The 18,411-nt window shown below is 45.1% G+C and overlaps 1 protein-coding gene across 1 annotated transcript in view; it reads left to right on the top strand.

Annotated features, from left to right (window-relative positions):
• The window catches only part of CHAF1A (chromatin assembly factor 1 subunit A), a 251,216-nt gene that overhangs the window by 36,483 nt on the left and 196,322 nt on the right, over window positions 1-18,411 (top strand). Inside the window, exons 2-3 of the mRNA XM_044306655.1 lie at window positions 3,590-3,631; window positions 3,722-4,395. Of these exons, the coding sequence (XP_044162590.1) occupies window positions 3,590-3,631; window positions 3,722-4,395 (716 nt within the window). The remainder of the gene's footprint in view (window positions 1-3,589; window positions 3,632-3,721; window positions 4,396-18,411) is intronic.

The raw sequence follows: 18,411 nt of genomic DNA, 5'->3' as shown, positions 1-18,411 counted from the left end.
ACAATGCCCAGACAGTAGAAACACCCCACAAATGACCCCATTTCTGAAAGTAGACACCCTAAGGTATTCGCTGATGGGCATAGTGAGTTCATGGAAGTTTTTATTTTTTGTCACAAGTTAGCAGAAAATGATTTTTATTTATTTTTTCTCAGTCTCGTATTCCACTAACTTGTGGAAAAAAAAAAAAAAAAAAAAAAAAACTTCCTTGAACTCCCTAAAATCCAAAATAGGGTCACTTGTGGGGTATTTATACTGCCCTGGCATTTTAGGCACCCTAATGAGTGAGAAGTAGTTTGAAATCCAAATGTGTGTGTAAAAAAAAAAAAAAAAAAAGCCTGTGAAATCCTAAAGGTGCTCTTTAGAATTTGCGCCCCTTTGCCACCTAGGCTGCAAAAAAGTGTCATATGTGGCATCGCCGTACTCAGAAGAAGTAGGTCAATGTGTTTTGGGGTGTCTTTTTACATATGCCCAAGATTTCTGGATGAAAAAAATCTCTGCCAAAAAAGAGGGGAAAGGCGTCTGCCAGGACAAAGGAGCTCTGCCCAACATCCAAACCCACTCAGCTTGTATGCCCTGGCAAACCCGATTTTCTCCATTCACATCAATCGATGTGGATGAATAAATCGTTAACAGGATTTTTTTACCTTTTGTATGTGTGTGTGTGTATGTATATATATATATATATATATATATATATATATATATATATATATATATATATATATATATATATATATATAAAAAAAAAGTTTGCCAAAGCATATGAACACCGCCCCTCATCTAATAAGCCTCAGCAAACATATAGATATATTTTTTACTGCAAAGGAGAAATCTCGTCTTGCAGCGCCGCATTCACCTACTTTTGTGTAATCTGACAGCAGCGCAATGCTTCTGTCAGAATGCACAACAGTGCTGCAGCTGGTTCATCGGTTGGTCCACCTAGAAGGTAAAAAAAAACTAAACAAAAATAAAAAACAGGCCGCAACGCAATAAATTTATTAACATTAACTTTTATGTAACATTTGAACAGAACATTAACTTTTATAAACTTTATAGAACTTTTGGAACAAATTTTTTTTTTTAACCTTTGTTATAGGACAAACCTCTCCTTCTCCATGGGACAATGTGCAAAGCGCAAATTGCCCAGAGATGTGGCTAAGTACATTATGCACTTTGTCCCAGGTGAAAGGAGAGGTTTGCAGCAGCTGTGAGTGAAAGGGCCCCAAGAGCCCTGTGTGCCTGTCTTGTGTGACGCAATCCCTATGCTAATAGTTTATCTGTGTGTGGTACTTCCGGAATCACTCCCCTAAGCATAGGGCAGGGTGGTCAGGACAGAAATAGCGGGTGTCACGCCTTATTCCACTCGTGCTACAGACACATCTTTTTCGGGGTGGCGCTTGGGTTGAGGTACCAGCAACGACATTGGGGAAATGTCGCTTGTGTAGCCGGCTCACTACGCTGGTGGATGGGGCCACGGAACCTCTTGTTCTTCCAGCCTTAGGCCGAATGCCCACGGACGTTTTTCATGGCTGTGAGCGGTCCGTGGAACCGCGGCCTGGATTCCTGCTGAGAGCAGGAGCGCACAGCGTAATTGGTTGCTATGACGCCGTGCGCTCCCTGCTGCAGCCACATTACAGTAAGCACTGGTATAGATCATACCAGTTATTAACCCCTGATCACCCTATAATAGACTCCCTGATCACCCACTTGTCATTGATCTCCCCCTGTAAGGCTCCTTTAAGACGTCTGTATGTGTTTCGCGGATCTGCAAAACGCATACGGACGTCTGAATGGAGCCTTACAGGGGGGTGATCACCCCATATAGACTCCCTGATCACCCCCTTTAAGGCTTCATTCAGAAGTCCGTATGTGTTTTGCGGATCCCGAAAACACGGACACAGGCAATGTGCTTTCTGCATTTTGCAGATCCGCACATTGCCAGAACTATATAGAAAATGCCTTTTCTTGTCCGCAATTGCATGTTCTATAGGCTCTACAAAAACGCTCTCCCCCCCCCCCCCCCTCACAAAGTCTCATATATTCCACTAACTTGTGACAAAAAAATAACTCTCATTAACTCACCATACCACTCACGGAATCCAAATGCGTGAACATTTTTAGACATTTATATTCTAGACTTCTTCTCACGCTTTAGGGCCCCTAAAATGCCAGGGTAGTATAAATACCCCACAAATGACCCCATTTCGGAAAGAAGACACCCCAAGGTATTCGCTGAGGGTCATAGTGAGTCCATGAAAGATTGAATTTTTTGTCACAAGTTAGCGGAAAGGGAGACTGAGGGGGAAAAAAAAATCTATTTCAGCTAACTTCTGTAAAAAAAAAAAAATTCTATGAACTCGCTATGCCCCTCACGGAATACCTTGTGGTGTCTTCTTTCCAAAATTGGGTCACATGTGGGGTATTTATACTGCCCTGGCATTTTTGGGGCCCTAAAGCGTGAGAAGTCTGGGATCCAAATGTCTAAAACTGCCCTCCTAAAAGGAATTTGGGCCCCTTTGCGCATCTTGGCTGCAAAAGTGTCACACATGTGGTATTGCCGTACTCGGAAGAAGTTGGGCAATGTGTTTTGGGGTGTCTTTTCACATATAACCATGCTGGGTGAGAGAAATATCTCTCTATAATGACAACTTTGTACAAAACAAATTGGAAAAGTTGACTTTTAGAGATTTCTTACACCCAGCATGGGTATATGTAAAAATACACCCCAAAACACATTGCCCAACTTCTCCTGAGTACGGCAATACCACATGTGTGACGCTTTGTTTTGCAGCCAAGATGCGCAAAGGGGCCCAATTTCCAATGAGTACTTTCAGGATTTCATAGGGCATTTTTACGACTTTGGATTCCAAACTACTTCTCACGCTTTAAGGCCCCTAAAATGCCAGGGCAGTATAAATACCCCACAATCATTTTCTGCTAACTTGTGACAAAAAATAAAAACTTCAATGAACTCACTATGCCCATCAGCGAATACCTTAGGGTGTCTACTTTCTGAAATCAGGGTCATTTGTGGGGTGTTTCTACTGTCTGGGCATTTGTAGAACCTCAGGAAACATGACAGGTGCTCAAAGTCACAACTGCTTCAAAATGCGGAAATTCACATTTTTGCACCATAGTTTGTAAACGCTATAACTTTTTTACCCAAACCAATACATATACACTTAATGCATTTCTTTTTTTAATCAAAGATATGTAGAACAATACATTTATATAGAAATGTAGTTTTAATTGAAACATTTTGCAACACCAAAGTGAAAAATGACATTTTTTTTTTTTGCAAAAATTTCGGTCAATTTCGATTAATATAAAAAAAAGTTAAAATTGTCAGCAGCAATGAAATACCACCAAATTAAAGCTCTATTAGTGAGAAGAAAAGGAGGTAAAATTCATTTGGGTGGTAAGTTGTATGACCGAGCAATAAACGGTGAAAGTAGTGTAAGTGCAGAATTGTAAAGTGGTCTGGTCATTAAGGGGGTTTAAGCTAGGGGGGCTGAAGTGGTTAAGAAGTAATTAAGTTTGGCGGCATATTAGTCTTTATTAACCTGTTTTTATTTATTTATTTTTGCAGTTAAATCTTCATCTACAAACTCTTCAAAAAAGATGGTCCAAGGTATTTTGATGTCTTGCTGTGTGTTGGGGATTTTTCTTAAAACTGGTATTTTTTGGCTTGTTGTCTTACAGTTTTAATTTACCTTTTCAGCCCGACTGCCTTTCAAACGTCTGAATCCTGTGTCCAAAGAAGAAATCTCACAGGAGAAAAAACAGAAAGTATCCCATAATTTGCCCCCTCTTGATATTTCTCTTGAGGATATGGAAAATGGCTCTGAAATTGCAGAGTTTGGTGCTCTCCCAAAAGCTGTAAATGGTATGGGGCCTTTGGACAATTACATCAGAAGAACAAAAAAAACTTGCCTTGTGACTCCTAGTATCACTATTGACTTAACAGAAGATTCAGTAGGTGGCATTTTAGACGAGAACCCATCAAATGGAATTGTTCAGTCTATGCCAACAATGGGAAATGTTCCAGTTTGTGGCACACATAATTCTGTAGCCTCAGCACACAACTTCAAAGCTCATGATACTTTAAGCATAAATAGTCCTGAACATAGTTGCACAGTGTCTGAGTCGAAGATAACTGATGATCAGGGCTTATCCTCTCACTCTATGGAGGTTCCTTCAGGGACAGCACTTGAAAATACTACTTTATTAACTTCTCCAGTAAAAACTATTATTGATGACCAAGACATCTCAGCAGAAGATAGTCCTGCTGGGTTTTCTTCCACAAGCTCTCCAGTTTCAGACAGTTCTCCTGAAGTATCTTTTGGTAATCGAAGAGATGCAAGCAATTGTGTGTCGCCAACATGTCTTAATAAGGTATGTTAAACTGATAAAGATATGTTGAGTGTAGTTTTTTAGTTATTTTTATTTTTTTTGTGTGGAATAGCTCTGACAAAAAAGGTCACTCGAGAGTGAAGCCAATGAGGATGTTAATAACTGACAGTTGATAACCCAAAACCTATCGGGGTACCGCTGTCACTCTATTATGTTATGGTGTGCAAATCACATCTAGGAGTGAGGAGTTGGCTCAAAGTGCACACGAAATTCTGGTGGGAGGTTGATCCACTGGTATTTTAGGGTGAATCTATAGGTACCTAGTTTACTCAATACATTCCAGGTCTAGTGGCATCTGTGTGGTCTGGCTGCAGGCTACCTATTGGAGTCTTCCGAAATAGAGGGGTACTCTAGGGGTTCATAAATGGAACTTGTGGGTGTACCCAGAGCTATTCTCACAAAGTTTGTATATATTTGTGCCATACCTTGCCCGTTTGCTAGGCAGGTATTGGCGGAATCTAATCCTCCCTTTGAACAGTAATGGGGACTTATCTACACAGACAGGTTTTTTTTCTGGGTTGTAAACCTCACCAAACTTGGTGTTAACAGGGGTGTGGAAATAAAAAACAAAAACTACTTGTCGAAGGATTGAAGCGTAGGCTCAATCTACTTGTCCTGATACAAAAAATGCACCACCACGCTTCCTTATGTAGGGAGGTGGCTGGCTTGCGTCCCAGTCTTTGTGGTGTGACTAAGTTTAGTCCAAGATTGTGAAGGTCTAAGATTGTGAAAACTCAGATCCAATGGTATATTCTAACAGAGGCGGTCCCATGGTGATGGGGACACACCTCTGACAGGGCGCTGCCAAACGCGGCGCCTGAGGGGTTTATTGCGCGGACAGCGGCTCCCTGTCAGGTCAGGTGCCGGGAATGTTTCTACAATGTTTGCATTGGTGGGCAGTGTGCACCCCCTCCCCAGTATTAAAATCATTATTGGTGGCAGCAGCGCTTCCAATCCAGAGCCCCAGCATTGTAACTCACAGGGCTGTGCGGCGCATTGCTTATGCCTATAGTATGTAAGTATAATGCTGCTGAGTAACTGACCATTGCAGACAGGACTTCAGTAGTGTCCTGGCTGCTATGGTAACCGATTGGAGCCCCAGCATTATGCTGCCACCAATGATGGAGGGCGCACTGCCCTCCAATTATTTTAATACTGGGTATTGGGAGGAGGGCGCACTGCCCAACAATGATTTTAATATCGAGGAGTGTTAGCTGCGATCCGCGGCACTTAACCCCTCTCAGGTGCCGCACCTGAGGGGTTAACTACCACTGATCGCAGCTACTTGTCATAGAGGTCTGGAGCTGGCTATTTGACTACCTCTTGAAGCTCATCAAGAGAATGCCAAGAGTGTGCAAAGCAGTAATCAAAGCAAAAGGTGGCTACTTTGAAGAACCTAGAATATGACATATTTTCTTTTTCACACTTTTTTTATGTATATAATTCCACATGTGTTAATTCATAGTTGTGATTCCTTCAGTGTGAATCTACAATTTTCATAGTCATGAAAATAAAGGAAACTCTTTGAATGAGAAGTTGTCCAAACGTTTGGTCTGTGTAGATAGATTGATTCTCTATATATCTATATCTGTGTGTGCGGCACCTGAGGGGTTAACTGCTGCTGATCGCAGCAACCTGTCATATAGGCTGGCTACCACCTCCTACATTTGTATTAGGGACTCCTACCCTGTGCTTCTGAGGGAACATGAGCATGCTGACAGCAGCACGCTCATGTTCTGTGATAGCACGCTGGTCGCATTGGCATCTAACCTTGCTGATAATCATGAGTATCGACAGATAATATCGTTAACTCTGATAATCGATCAATCCCTAATATATAAAATCGCATGCGGGAACCGCCCTGTCATGTGACCTGGGTGCGACTGGCAAGGGCTGATCTATTTCACTCGCTCAATCTCTTGCGTCCCTACACACAGTCTCAATTGAGCCTCAATCCCACCCTAACACAGCCTCTCATGTACCCCATCATGCTGACACTATCTGACATTTAAATCAATACACCGATTTTAATTAAGGACTCATAGAAAACCCCACTTGCAAGAAGGCGCTTTGGAACTGGCCACACGTATAGCAAATACACGGTAACGCAAACTGCACTCATACAGACAAGAAAATGGAGGTTACTGGGCTTGTTCAGGGCACAAGGCAAAACCATTAAAGACTTGCTTTTATGTACTAAAAAGTTACAGTACTTAAAGTTAAAAGAAATGAGTCAGACAAAAACGTGCACAAAACCGTATAAAAATAAAAGGATGAAAAGCAGAAAGTTCTTACTCAGCGATTTGTGTAGTGAGAGTTCCTTCTGGTTTCTGTGGACAGGAGTAGCACAACCCAATGCTGATCGAATCCCCAAATTGTGTCAAAGAAATGTTCCCAATAGTTCATTTTTATCCCCATTTGGCAGAGGGTGGAGCTGAGAGCTGTCTCCCTCCTATTCTGTCCCAGCCTTCTGGGGTGGCCCTCATTGCCTGTGCATGCGCCACTTCTCTTACTCAGCTGGAAGACATGAAATATTATTAAAACATGGCTTCCCGTCCACACTTATGGATATTTGGGACCCAACCTGTTTTAATAATGTAGATTATATCCGGCTGATCATTTTGATACCACACATGACTAGTGTGGTTGTCCCAGAAGGTGAGATACTGTTTGTGGGAATGCTGGCTATCAGGGATGGGATGTTTAGACCCCCTACGATGCTAACATCACGCGGAATACAATGATCACAATTATTAATACGTGAGCTGTATCAGAGATGAGTTATTGCTTATGAGATATATTTTCTTCATCCTTTGGTTCCAGGTTGTCTGGCTGCATTTCCAGGAACCACCTTCATTACCACTTGGAAATGGACAGTTTAACATTCAGGTGATAAACTGATTTCCTCCAAGGGTAATGCGTATTCCAACTGCAAGCCCAGATGGAACAGCACATACAATCACAGAATGGCATGAACATATATAAAAAATAAACAGAGGTGGGGGAAAAAAGTGCAAAAAATAATCCTCAGGTGCTGATCAAGCAGCTATGTACTGAACAGCACTTGGTGGTCACAGCTCGCACGCAGAAACGGTGGTGGTGGTGTGTGTTTTTTTTTTTTTTTTTTTTTTTTTTTTTTACGAGGAGCTGCGATCCGCTGCAGTTTAACCCCTCAGGTGCCGCACTTGAGGGGTTAACTGCAGTGGATCGCAGCTCCCTGTCAGGTCACGGCTATTTGATTCCGGCACCTGCCTACTGTATTTGTATTAACAGGTCAGTTATCTTCATTGGTGGCGCAGTGACCACAGCCCCTCATTGGCGGCAGCAGCACAGGGGGAGGGAGAGATTCCTTCTCCTCTGCACTGTTGAGAAGAACGTCAGTGGCGGCGCAGAACTATAATCTCCTGTGCCCCGCCGCTGTATTCAACTGCAGAGCTGCTGTGGTGGGTCTAGTCGCAAATGGCAAAAAGACTAAAGTCTTGTCGCAATTTGTAAATACTAAGTCGCGTTGGCGACCTTTTTCGTCACCATCTGGAGCCCAGCCATTGGCTGGAGCGTTCTAGCCGAACACCAGTGTCCCCTTGCCTCGCCTCCAAGGAGACCGGTGCTGACCAGTTCAGTACCGGCCACCTCCCCCTGACCCCCTTCCGCCCCACAGCTCCTTTCAGTTTCCGGTTCTGCGATGTGCTGATCTTCATTATTCGGCCAATTGCAGCGCTTGGAACTGACGGGGGGGGGGGGTGTGCTGCAGCACCATGCTGCCCTAAACCGGCATGGCTGCCTGCGAGTAAGAGTAGCGATGATGCCCAGATTCCCCCACTATCCTCTCCTAGCACCCGGCGGACCTTTCGCCGTACTAATTGTCACGTCCAGCTGCGCCGTACATGTAAACGTAACTGAGAACTTATCTTCTAAGCGCCCCACCCTTTTAACTGCGACCTCCACAGTGGACCATCCCCTTAACGCCTCAATCAGCTCCTAAGATGGTTACTATCCACATCCTCCCTTTTCTTTATTTAAAAAAAAATCCTCTTCCTGGTGTTTATTCATCTTCAGGAGAAGAGGAAACGTTTTCCCTTTTTTGTGTACTTTGCACACATGTTATTTTCTTAGGCAAAAGTTAAAGATGGCGCTCCAGTAATCATTTGCTGAGGCCAAAGCCTAATTTTCAGATAGCTAGGTTCCTTTACCCTGCAAGCATTCTAAATAACAACCATAGAATAAAGCAAAAATACTGCCAGCAAGTGTTTCTCACCACCTCCCAAGATGTGATTTAATATTAGCCTAGTCCTCAACCACTTTAGCACCAAGTTTGCTAAGGTTTTCACCCCTGAAAAAAAATTATCTGTGTAAAGGAGCCCCTTATACATGTTAAAGCGTGGCTAAATAGGCTAGGTATGGTATTAAAATGTATAAGCAGTAAGAGTGCCTCTGGGTAGACCCACAAGTTCCAGGTTTACGAAGGGAAGGGCGCCCAGAATGAGCCCCCTTCCTAGGAGTTAGTGGGAAATAATGAGGCACTTCGTGCATCCTCTGCTGGACCAGGGTTGCAAACTCTGTGGATAACTGTTAAACCAGTGTTCCAATATTTAAGTTCCTACGTTCCATTGATACTGTTGCTTGTGGCACAGTAAGCAAAAATCAAAGGGCAACAGCAGGGCTCTTTGTAATGAAAATATGTTGGTGGTTAAATACTAGGACAAGCAAGATGTCCTAGTACTGACCACAGTTCATGGTAACACCAGCTCCCTTGCCCGTGTACAAGGTACCACTACTCTCAAACCAGACTACAATACGTACATGGGAGGGGAGATCTTTTAGGTCATCTGCTGAAGCTGTACAGTTCCATGTGGAAAACTGTGCGGTACAACTTACTTTTATTTCAATCTATAGGCTAGATGGGATCATTCCTTTTTGTTTTTCAAGAGATGATGATCAAGGCCCTAATATTTTGAAACCAGCAGAGGGAGGGTGCCTCTGAAAGTGCTGGTGTCTGTATTGTACCAGGTAAACTTTTCCCTGGTGAAGTCCCCCCCCCAAACTGGAAGGAAAGGAGCTGGAAAAGATGCAAAAGGTGTTCCAAAAGGGGGATACTAAATGTATTGCACGTTCATGGAGTCTTTTATCCATTACTAGCTGAAGGACCCGGCTTCACTCGAGTATATTTAACCACTTCAACCCCGCTAGCTGAAACCCCCTTAATGACCAGGCCACTTTTTACACTTCTGCACTACACTACTTTCACTACTACACTTTTGGCGTAGTTATACTGCCCTGGCATTCTAGGGGCCCTAATGTGTGGTAAGTAGTTTGAAATCAAAATGTGTAAAAAATGCCCTGTGAAATCCGAAAGGTGCACTTTGGAATGTGTGCCCCTTTGCCCACCTAGGCGGCAAAAAAGTGTCACACATCTGGTATCGCCGTACTCAGGAGAAGTTGGGGAATGTGTTTTTGGGGTGTCATTTTACATATACCCATGCTGGGTGAGAGAAATATCTTGGCAAAAGACAACTTTTCCCATTTTTTTTTTTTTTTTTGTTTTATACAAAGTTGGCATTTGACCACGATATTTATCTCACCCAGCATGGGTATATGTAAAATGACACCCCAAAACACATTGCCCAACTTCTCCTGAGTACGGCGATACCAGATGTGTCACACTTTTTTGCCGCCTAGGTAGTAGTGTAGTGATTTGTGGTACTTTACTGAGCTACCTGTGTCCTCTGGTGGTTGATCCAAACAAAATCACCAGAGGACCAGGTAGCAGGTATATTAGACGCTGTTATCAAAACAGCGTCTAATATACCTGTTAGGGGTTAAAAAAAATCACATCTCCAGCCTGCCAGCGAGCGATCGCCGCTGGCAGGCTGGAGATCCACTCGCTTACCTTCAGTTCCTGTGACCGCGCGTGCCTGTGTGCGCGCACGTTCACAGGAAATCTCAGCCCTCGCGAGATGACGCGTATATGCGTCACTCTGCGCAGGGCTGCCGCCTCCGGACCGCACATCTGCGTTAGGCGGTCCGGAGGCGTTTAGTCTATTTTATTTTAATGTTTGTGTGTCCTTAAAAGATATCAACACTATCCACGATGACAGTGACATCTACAGCACCCCACTTCGTTAACAGTGACCTCCAGAGCCCCCCACCCCTTAACACTGCCCCCCCCCCCCACAGTGCCCTTTCCCTTAAAATTGGACCCTCACAGCAGCCCACCCTCTTAACTTTGACCTTTACAGCAGCCTTCCCTTTTAACTGAGTTTCACAGCACACCACCCCCTTGAAAGTGACCTCCACAGTGGCCTCTACAGCAATCTGCCCGTTAACACTGACCTCCATAGCGGACCATCCCCTTAACTGTGACCTCCACATCAGCCTGCCCCTAGGGTGGCCAGAGGTCCAGTTTTAGGCCGGACAGTCCGGCTTTCAGACTCCCTGTCCTCCGTCTGGCACAGGGACTAGACCAGGGGTGCACATGCGGCCCTCAATACTTTTCTGTGCGGTCCCCAACCATCTGGTAACAGACATGTATGTCTGTCTTGTGGCTGCTCACATGTATCAATAATAATCAGAAATCAAACTTTCACTTTTTAATACTTGGTTGCAAATCCTTTGCAGTCAATTACAGCCTGAAGTCTGGAACGCATAGACATCACCAGACGCTGGGTTTCATCCCTGATGATGCTCTGCCAGGCCTCTACTGCAAGTGTCCTCAGTTCCTGCTTGTTCTTGGGGCATTTTCCTTTCAGTTACTTTTGTCTTCAGCAAGTGAATTGCACTCCCAATCGGATTCAGTTCAGGTGATTGACTTGGCCATTGCATAACATTCCACTCATTTCCCTAAAAAAAAAAACTCTTTGGTTGCTTTTGCAGTATGCTTTGGGTCATTGTCAATCTGCACTGAGGCGTGTGTGTGTGTTTTTTTTTCTTTTTTTTTCTTTTTTTGCAGATAGGATGCGGACCCATTCATTTCAATGGGGTGTTGTCCGCATCAGTGTGTCCATTCTGTAACCCCGCAAAAAACAATCGAACTTGTCCTATTCTTGTTCGTTTTAGGCATTGTTAAAATGGATCCGCAAAAAAAAATTACATACGGATGTTATCCTCAATTTGCAGACCGCAAAACGCATACGGTCGTGTGCATGTAGCCTAAGTTGGAGATGGCCAGAGGAAGAGAAGTGAGATATTTACATGGGCATGTATGTTGGAGGGGGGCTGAATGGAGGGGGAGAGATGTTATTTAGGCTTGTAATGATTCCCGTGAAATAGGGCACGTTCACAGCACCGCTATTTATTTCTGTTCTGCTCTATTAGATTAGCAGAACAGCAAAAAATAATGGAAGTGCTGGAAAGGGCACATCAGGGCTCCAGATGGTGACTAAAATGGTCGCCAATGCGACTTAACATTTACAAATGGCGACAAGACTTTAGTCTTGTTGCCATTTGCGACTAGACCCGCCGCAGCGCTGAATACAGTGGGCGGGGCACAGGAGCTGATAGTTCTCTGCCCCGCTGATGTTTTTCTCAGCAGCGCAGTGAAAGTCTCTCCCTCCCCCCTGTGCTGCCGCCGCCAATAAGACAGGAGGAGGGAGGGGCTGTGGCCACTGCGCCACCAATGAAGATAACTGACCTGTTATTACAAATAAAGGAGGCAGTTGCCCAAATCAAATAGCCTGCACCCGATTAGTGGCAGTTAACCCTTCAGGTGCGGTACCTAAGGGGTTAACTGCAGGTTGTTACCCCCCCCAACATCCCAGTATAATAAACATTGGTGGTGCAGTGCCAATGAGGGTTAATTAAAAATAAAATTAACTCTCCTCCAATTGATCGCGCAGCTGCCGGTCTCCTGTTCTTTCTTCAGGACCTGTGGTGACGTCACTGAGCTAATCACATGGTCCATTACCATGCTGATAGATCATGTGATGTACCATCTGATGAACAGCTACGCAATCAATTGCAGGAGGTGAGTTTATTTTTTTATTTTAATTTTTATAATTTAACCCTCAATTGACCTAAGCATTCTGTATTAAAGAATGCTATTTTCCCTTATAACCATTGCACCCGTGCAGAAATCTCGCCCATGTGAAAGAGGCCTAAGGGTGAATAGGACAAGGGTTCCAGCCCCTAAGGGGGCTAATGGTAAGTAAAAACACACAAAGGCTACTTTCACACTTGCGGCAGTGTGATCCAGCAAGCAGTTCTGTCGTCGGAACTCCCTGCCGCATCCGCCGATCTGGATGTGACTGAAAGCATTTGTGAGATGCATTCGGATGCGGATCCATCTCACAAATGCATTGCAAGGACGGATCAGTCTCTCCGCTTGTCATGCGGACAGACGGATCCGTCTTGTATCTTTTTACACATGTTTTACCGGTCTGTGCATGTGGATCCGACATTTTGGTATTTTTAATGCCGGATCTGGCACTAATACATTATTAAGGGCTCTTTCACACCTGCGTTATAGTCTTCCGGCATAGAGTTCCGTCGTCGGGGCTCTATGCCGGAAGAATACTGATCAGGATTATCCTAATGCATTCTGAATGGACAGTCCGTCCTTCAGGATGCATCAGGATGTCTTCCGTTCCGGAACGGAACGTTTTTTGGCCGCAGCAAATAGCGCAGTATGCTGCGCTTTTCGCTCCGGCCAAAAATCCGGAACACTTGCCGCAAGGCCGGATCCGGAATGAATGCCCATTGAAAGGCATTGATCCGGATCCGGCCTTAAGCTAAACGTCGTTTCGGCGCATTGCCGGATGCGACGTTTAGCTTTTTCTCAATGGTTACCATGGCTGCCGGGACGCTAAAGTCCTGGCAGCCATGGTAAACTGTAGTGGGGAGCAGCATACTTACCATCCGTGCGGCTCCAGAGTGACGTCAGGGCGCCCCAGGCGCATGGATGACGTGATCGCATGGATCACATGATCCATGCGCATGGGGCGCTCTGACGTCATTCTGGAGCGCCCCGGGAGCCGCACGGATGGTAAGTATACCGCTCCCCGCTCCTACTATGGCAACCAGGACTTTAATAGCGTCCTGGGTGCCATAGTAACACTGAAAGCATTTTGAAGACGGATCAGTCTTCAAATGCTTTCAGTACACTTGCGTTTTTCCGGATCCGACGTGTAATTCCGGCAAGTGGAGTACACGCCGGATCCGGACAACGCAAGTGGGAAAGAGGCCTTAGGGGAAAAATGCTTCAGTTTTTTTCGCCTGAGATAAAACCGTAGCGTGCTATGATTTCTTTTGCCTGATCAGTCAAAATGACTGAACTGAAGACATCCTGATGCATCCTGAACAGATTACTCTCCATTCAGAATGCATGGGGATATGCCTGATCAGTTCTTTTCTGGTATAGAGCCCCTTTGACGGAACTCTGCTGGAAATGAAAAATGCTAGTGTGAAAGTACCCTAAAATATTAAGTTTAAATCCCCCCCCTTCCAATTTTATGTATAAAATATATAAACAAATTACATAGCGCTGCGTCTGAAAAGTCCAAACTATTAAATTATTTAACTATATCTCTTATGCGGTGAGCGCACTGACAGGCATAAATAAAAACCATGCCATTTTTTTTGTCGCCTTGTCACCCCAAAAAATAAGATAGGACTGTTCTATTATGGGCCGAACGTTTCATAAAATGCAATATGCATGTGTTTTTTTTTTTTTTTTTTTTTTTTTTTTTTGTGGCATTGAGTATCGCAATACTTTTTTATGATGACAAAAGCGAATCAAAATTTTGGTATTGAAACAACCCTACACCGATCTGATCGGCGTAGCGCTGTCACAATGCCAAAATTTAGATTCGGTTAAATTTGGCTCCTACATTTCAGTTCAGGAGCCAATGGCTACTAGGTATTTTTTTTTATTTTTTTTATTTAGTCTGGAGTAGGGCTGCACGATATGGGAATTTTGTGCGATTGCGATTAGGACCCTAAAAATTGCGATAACGATATGCGATGCAATATTTTAAGGGAATTGTGCTAGAGGTCTATTTGCTTGTATTTTCAATGCAAAAGCACACAGAAATTACTGATAATGCTGAAATGTAGTTATGCTAAAAGTATAACTGTCATATTTTTTTTGGGGGGGGAGTATGGATTGTGGTGATTATCTCCTTGTGGCCCTTTTTTAAACTTTTCACTGTCTATTAAATTACCCTTAATTCTACATTTGTGTTCCCTGTTCTGCCTACTTTTACCTGTGCTTAAAATAGACTGACCATGCCTAGCAACCCTATCTGTTGAAGGATTGAGGATAAGCACAAGCGCGCTGCGTGCAAGGTCACATTACTGACAGCCAGATACTGTAAGTAAATGATTTAAAGCCAGGTCCTCCCCAGCAGCTAACAGTGCCTGGGCTGTGTGCACTTCTCCCTGTGCCTGCGCTTGACAGACTCTCCCTCACTCAGCAGATTTGGAGAATGCAGAGTTGAAGCAGCGCAGACCAGGGAAGGGAGAAATGCCATCTGCTCAGTGTATAAGTGAAAGCAACATGTGGTAAGAGGACCCCTTTGTGCTGCAGGAGATTAACCCTTTAGGGGGGAGGGCTCTGGTTACTGACACTTTTGGGAGGCTATTGTTACTGGCTAGTGAGGGATGGCAGGATTAGCCTCAGGGTGAGGGCAGTGGCGGCCATCTTAACTGAATAGTGAAATTGCAGTTTTAGTTTAAATTTGCAGACTGGTTGCTAAGGGATGAATCTTATTAAATATGGGGTAAGTCCGTCTAATAGTAACTGATTCTGAAATATCATGTTATTAGTAACTACATATATGAAAATTTTAATTGGGGTCTAAATGTGACAGTTATCCTTTAACTTAAGAACTGAAATGCAGTGTTTTTCAAAATAAAACATCTTTTACTAAATTAAATAACGTATTTGCAAAAGTACAAAATACAAAACTTGCCATTTCAGGGCTTCAGATGGCGACCAAAATGGTCGCGAATGCGACTTACAATTGCAAAATGGCGACAAGACTTTGTAGTCTTGTTGCCATTTGCGCCTAGACCCTCCGCTGCTCTAAGAAGAACGGGATTTCGTCCAGCAGGCAGGCGGCAATCCAATAACAGAGCTCCGTACAGTACAGAGCTCTGTTATTAGAGAGGAGGCTGCTGATTGGTCATAGTATCCCCCAGGCTGCCCTGCCATTGGCTGCTCCTCTCACCCCCCTTTCAGAGTAATGAAGACAGGGAGCCGCTCCATGCCGCAAGGGATGGGCCCTACTGTGCCATGCCACACCTGGGCAGCATGCCAGACTGCGTAACGTCACCCCAGTCCGCTTTCCCCGCACTGTAGCCAGACAAGTCGTTTTTCTATTATAATAATTATATGTATTTTACATTTGGCTCCTAAAGTTTTTCAGATTAGGAGCCAATGGCTCCTTGAGATTTATTTTTTTTGTCTGGAGCCCTGCATTTTCTTAATAGCACTGCACAGAACAGATAAATAAAATAAAATAGAATAAATAGAAGAACATTTGTTCATTAAAATAACAACTTGCCTCCAGCACCTCCTCCTTCCCCGCACAGTAACTGATGTATCGCCGGCCGCGCTGTGCAGCATAGCGGCCGGATGAAACATCAGTGTCAGCCACCTAAAAAGTCAACAATCGCTTTAAGACGCACTGCCATTCTCTCCCCCCCCACACTTTTTGGGGAAAAAAAATGTGGTAATACAATTGCAGCATTTTTAGGTTGGCGAATTGGCGATTGCGATATGGTGATTTATTGCGATTGCTTTGGCGATATATTGTGCAAGCCCTGTCTGCTATCAAGATCTCGCCCCCTGCGCCATAACGGTATTCAGTTGGCACATGCGCACTGAGAGGATGCTCGCTCCTCAATGCGCCTGCGCTGATTACATCAAGTCTACACCCGGCGCAGCGCACTGACGGAGCGGCCGACCGAGTGTCGTCCTCTCAGTGCGCCTCCGCCGACTGAATACAGTTACGGCGCAGGATCTTGATAGCAGACAGTGCCAGCCAGAGGACGATCGCGTTCGCTTGCCCTGTCAATCAACATGCAGAGGGGGAGTCTTTATGATAGGAGGATGCGGCTGCTACCACCAAGTAGCCACCCTACTTGCTGGTAGACAGGTAATTTGCATAATATAGTGCCATATAGTGAAGTATATGAAAAGCATGCTTGATGGTCACTTAACGTGTTCGTTTTGCGGTAACGTGACGCACTGCATGCATTGGCCTTTATTCTGACAATAGAGGAGTACCGTATTTTTTGCAAAAGTGGGGGAAAAAATAGCAGTGCGTCTTATGGGGGCGAATGCTGCGACCGTCCGGTGAATAGGCTGAGAGGGTGGAGGGGCTGGGAGCCGGCATCTGTTTCTGTAATGGCAGCGGGGCCTGGTGCAGTCACCATTCTACTATACTGGGCCCTGCTCACTGTAGTATACGGTAATCATATCTAACTTGTGGGTATTTTTAAAGTATTCCAATCATCTTAAATCTAGCGCTGTACTACTAACTTCTTGGCAGTCAGGAGGCCGGATGGGCGCTCGTAACGTAGCTCACTGTCACGTGCCTGCCCTGACCACTTTATGAATGAAGCAGGCACCGGCCCCCGCTGCCATTACAGAAACAGATGCTGGCCCCCATTCACTACACAGGGACACTGTTATGGGGAGGGGGAGGGGGAGTGGGGGGGAGAGAGAGAATCTGTGGATCACACATGAGAGAAGATGCTATATATGTGCCATCCACAGATGCCCCCATAACAGTGCCTCCGACTCAGAGCCCCGGTGAGGACGAGGATGACCCCACTTTCCTCTTGTCATCCGTGTCCTCATCTAGTGGTGATGAGCAGCCCCTAAGGCGGCAGATGCTGCAGGGCGAAGCAAGGGGACCCCCATGCCATGGACCCTGTCACCCACACTAGTATGAGCAGCTCTGGGGCTCGTACTAGTTTTCGGGCCCATCAGATAAGTCCTCCTTAACCCCCTACCGGTGAACTTGCATGGTGTACCCCAGAGGATTTTGAGCCTGTGATTCCTGATTTTATTGGCCAATCATGAATCCAGATTCCCACAGTGGGCTTCACTGAATGACTTTATTTTTTCTTCAGTGACCACTTTGTGAATCTGATGGTGGTGCAAACTTGTTCGCCCAACAGTTCATTGCTCAACACCCGGGGTCCTTCTTGGCTAGGTCCGGTGTCTGGACTCCAGTCAGTGTAGCAAAGATGAGGACTGTTTGGGGCCTTGGGCTGCACATGGGCCTAGTAAAAAAATAAATAAATCAGAAACTTGTGTGGCACCTTATGCACCCACTGCTGGATAAGGTTACCACCTGTACGTGGATAACTTTTATACTAGTATGCCCTTGTTCCAGTCCCTCACCGCCAGATCCACATCCGCTTGTGGAACCCTGCAAAAAAAAATAAAAAATCTACGCGGCCTCCCTGTCCCCATCCCCCCCCCAGTTACCTATTCCCAGGGGTGCGACCCGTGCCCTTACCAGTGGAAACCTGTTGCTGGTCAGATATAAGGACAAGAGGGATGTCCTTGTACTGTCCACAATTCACGGTAACTACATCACCCCTTTCACTGTGCCAGATACCGCGGCAACGGTCCACAAGCCTGATTGTATCGTCGACTACAGTCGGTATATGGGAATAGTTAATCTCTCTGATCAAGTCCTCAAGCCATATAACGCCATGCGCAAAACCCGGGCATGGTACAAGAAAGTTGCGGTCTTCTTAGTACAGGTTGCCTTGTACAACTCTTTTGTGCTCTGGCAACACGGGGAAATTCCTGCAGTTCTATGAGGCAGTCCTCAAGGCCCTGATCTTTTCTGACCGGGAAAGAGAAGGCCGGAGTACCTCACGAATTTGAGGCGCCCAGATCGTCCCTGGCCAACACTTTCCAGGTGTGGTCCCCCATACTGGCAAGAAGGGACGGTCCCCCCCCAAAAAAGTGCAGCGTCTGTAACAGGAGGGGAATATGGAAGGGACACCATCACTCAGTGTGACACGTGCCCCGATCATCCG

This window comes from Bufo gargarizans, chromosome 1 (assembly GCF_014858855.1).
Source record: "Bufo gargarizans isolate SCDJY-AF-19 chromosome 1, ASM1485885v1, whole genome shotgun sequence".
NCBI classification, from domain to species: Eukaryota; Metazoa; Chordata; class Amphibia; order Anura; family Bufonidae; genus Bufo; species Bufo gargarizans.
This window is presented reverse-complemented; position numbering and strand designations above follow the sequence as displayed.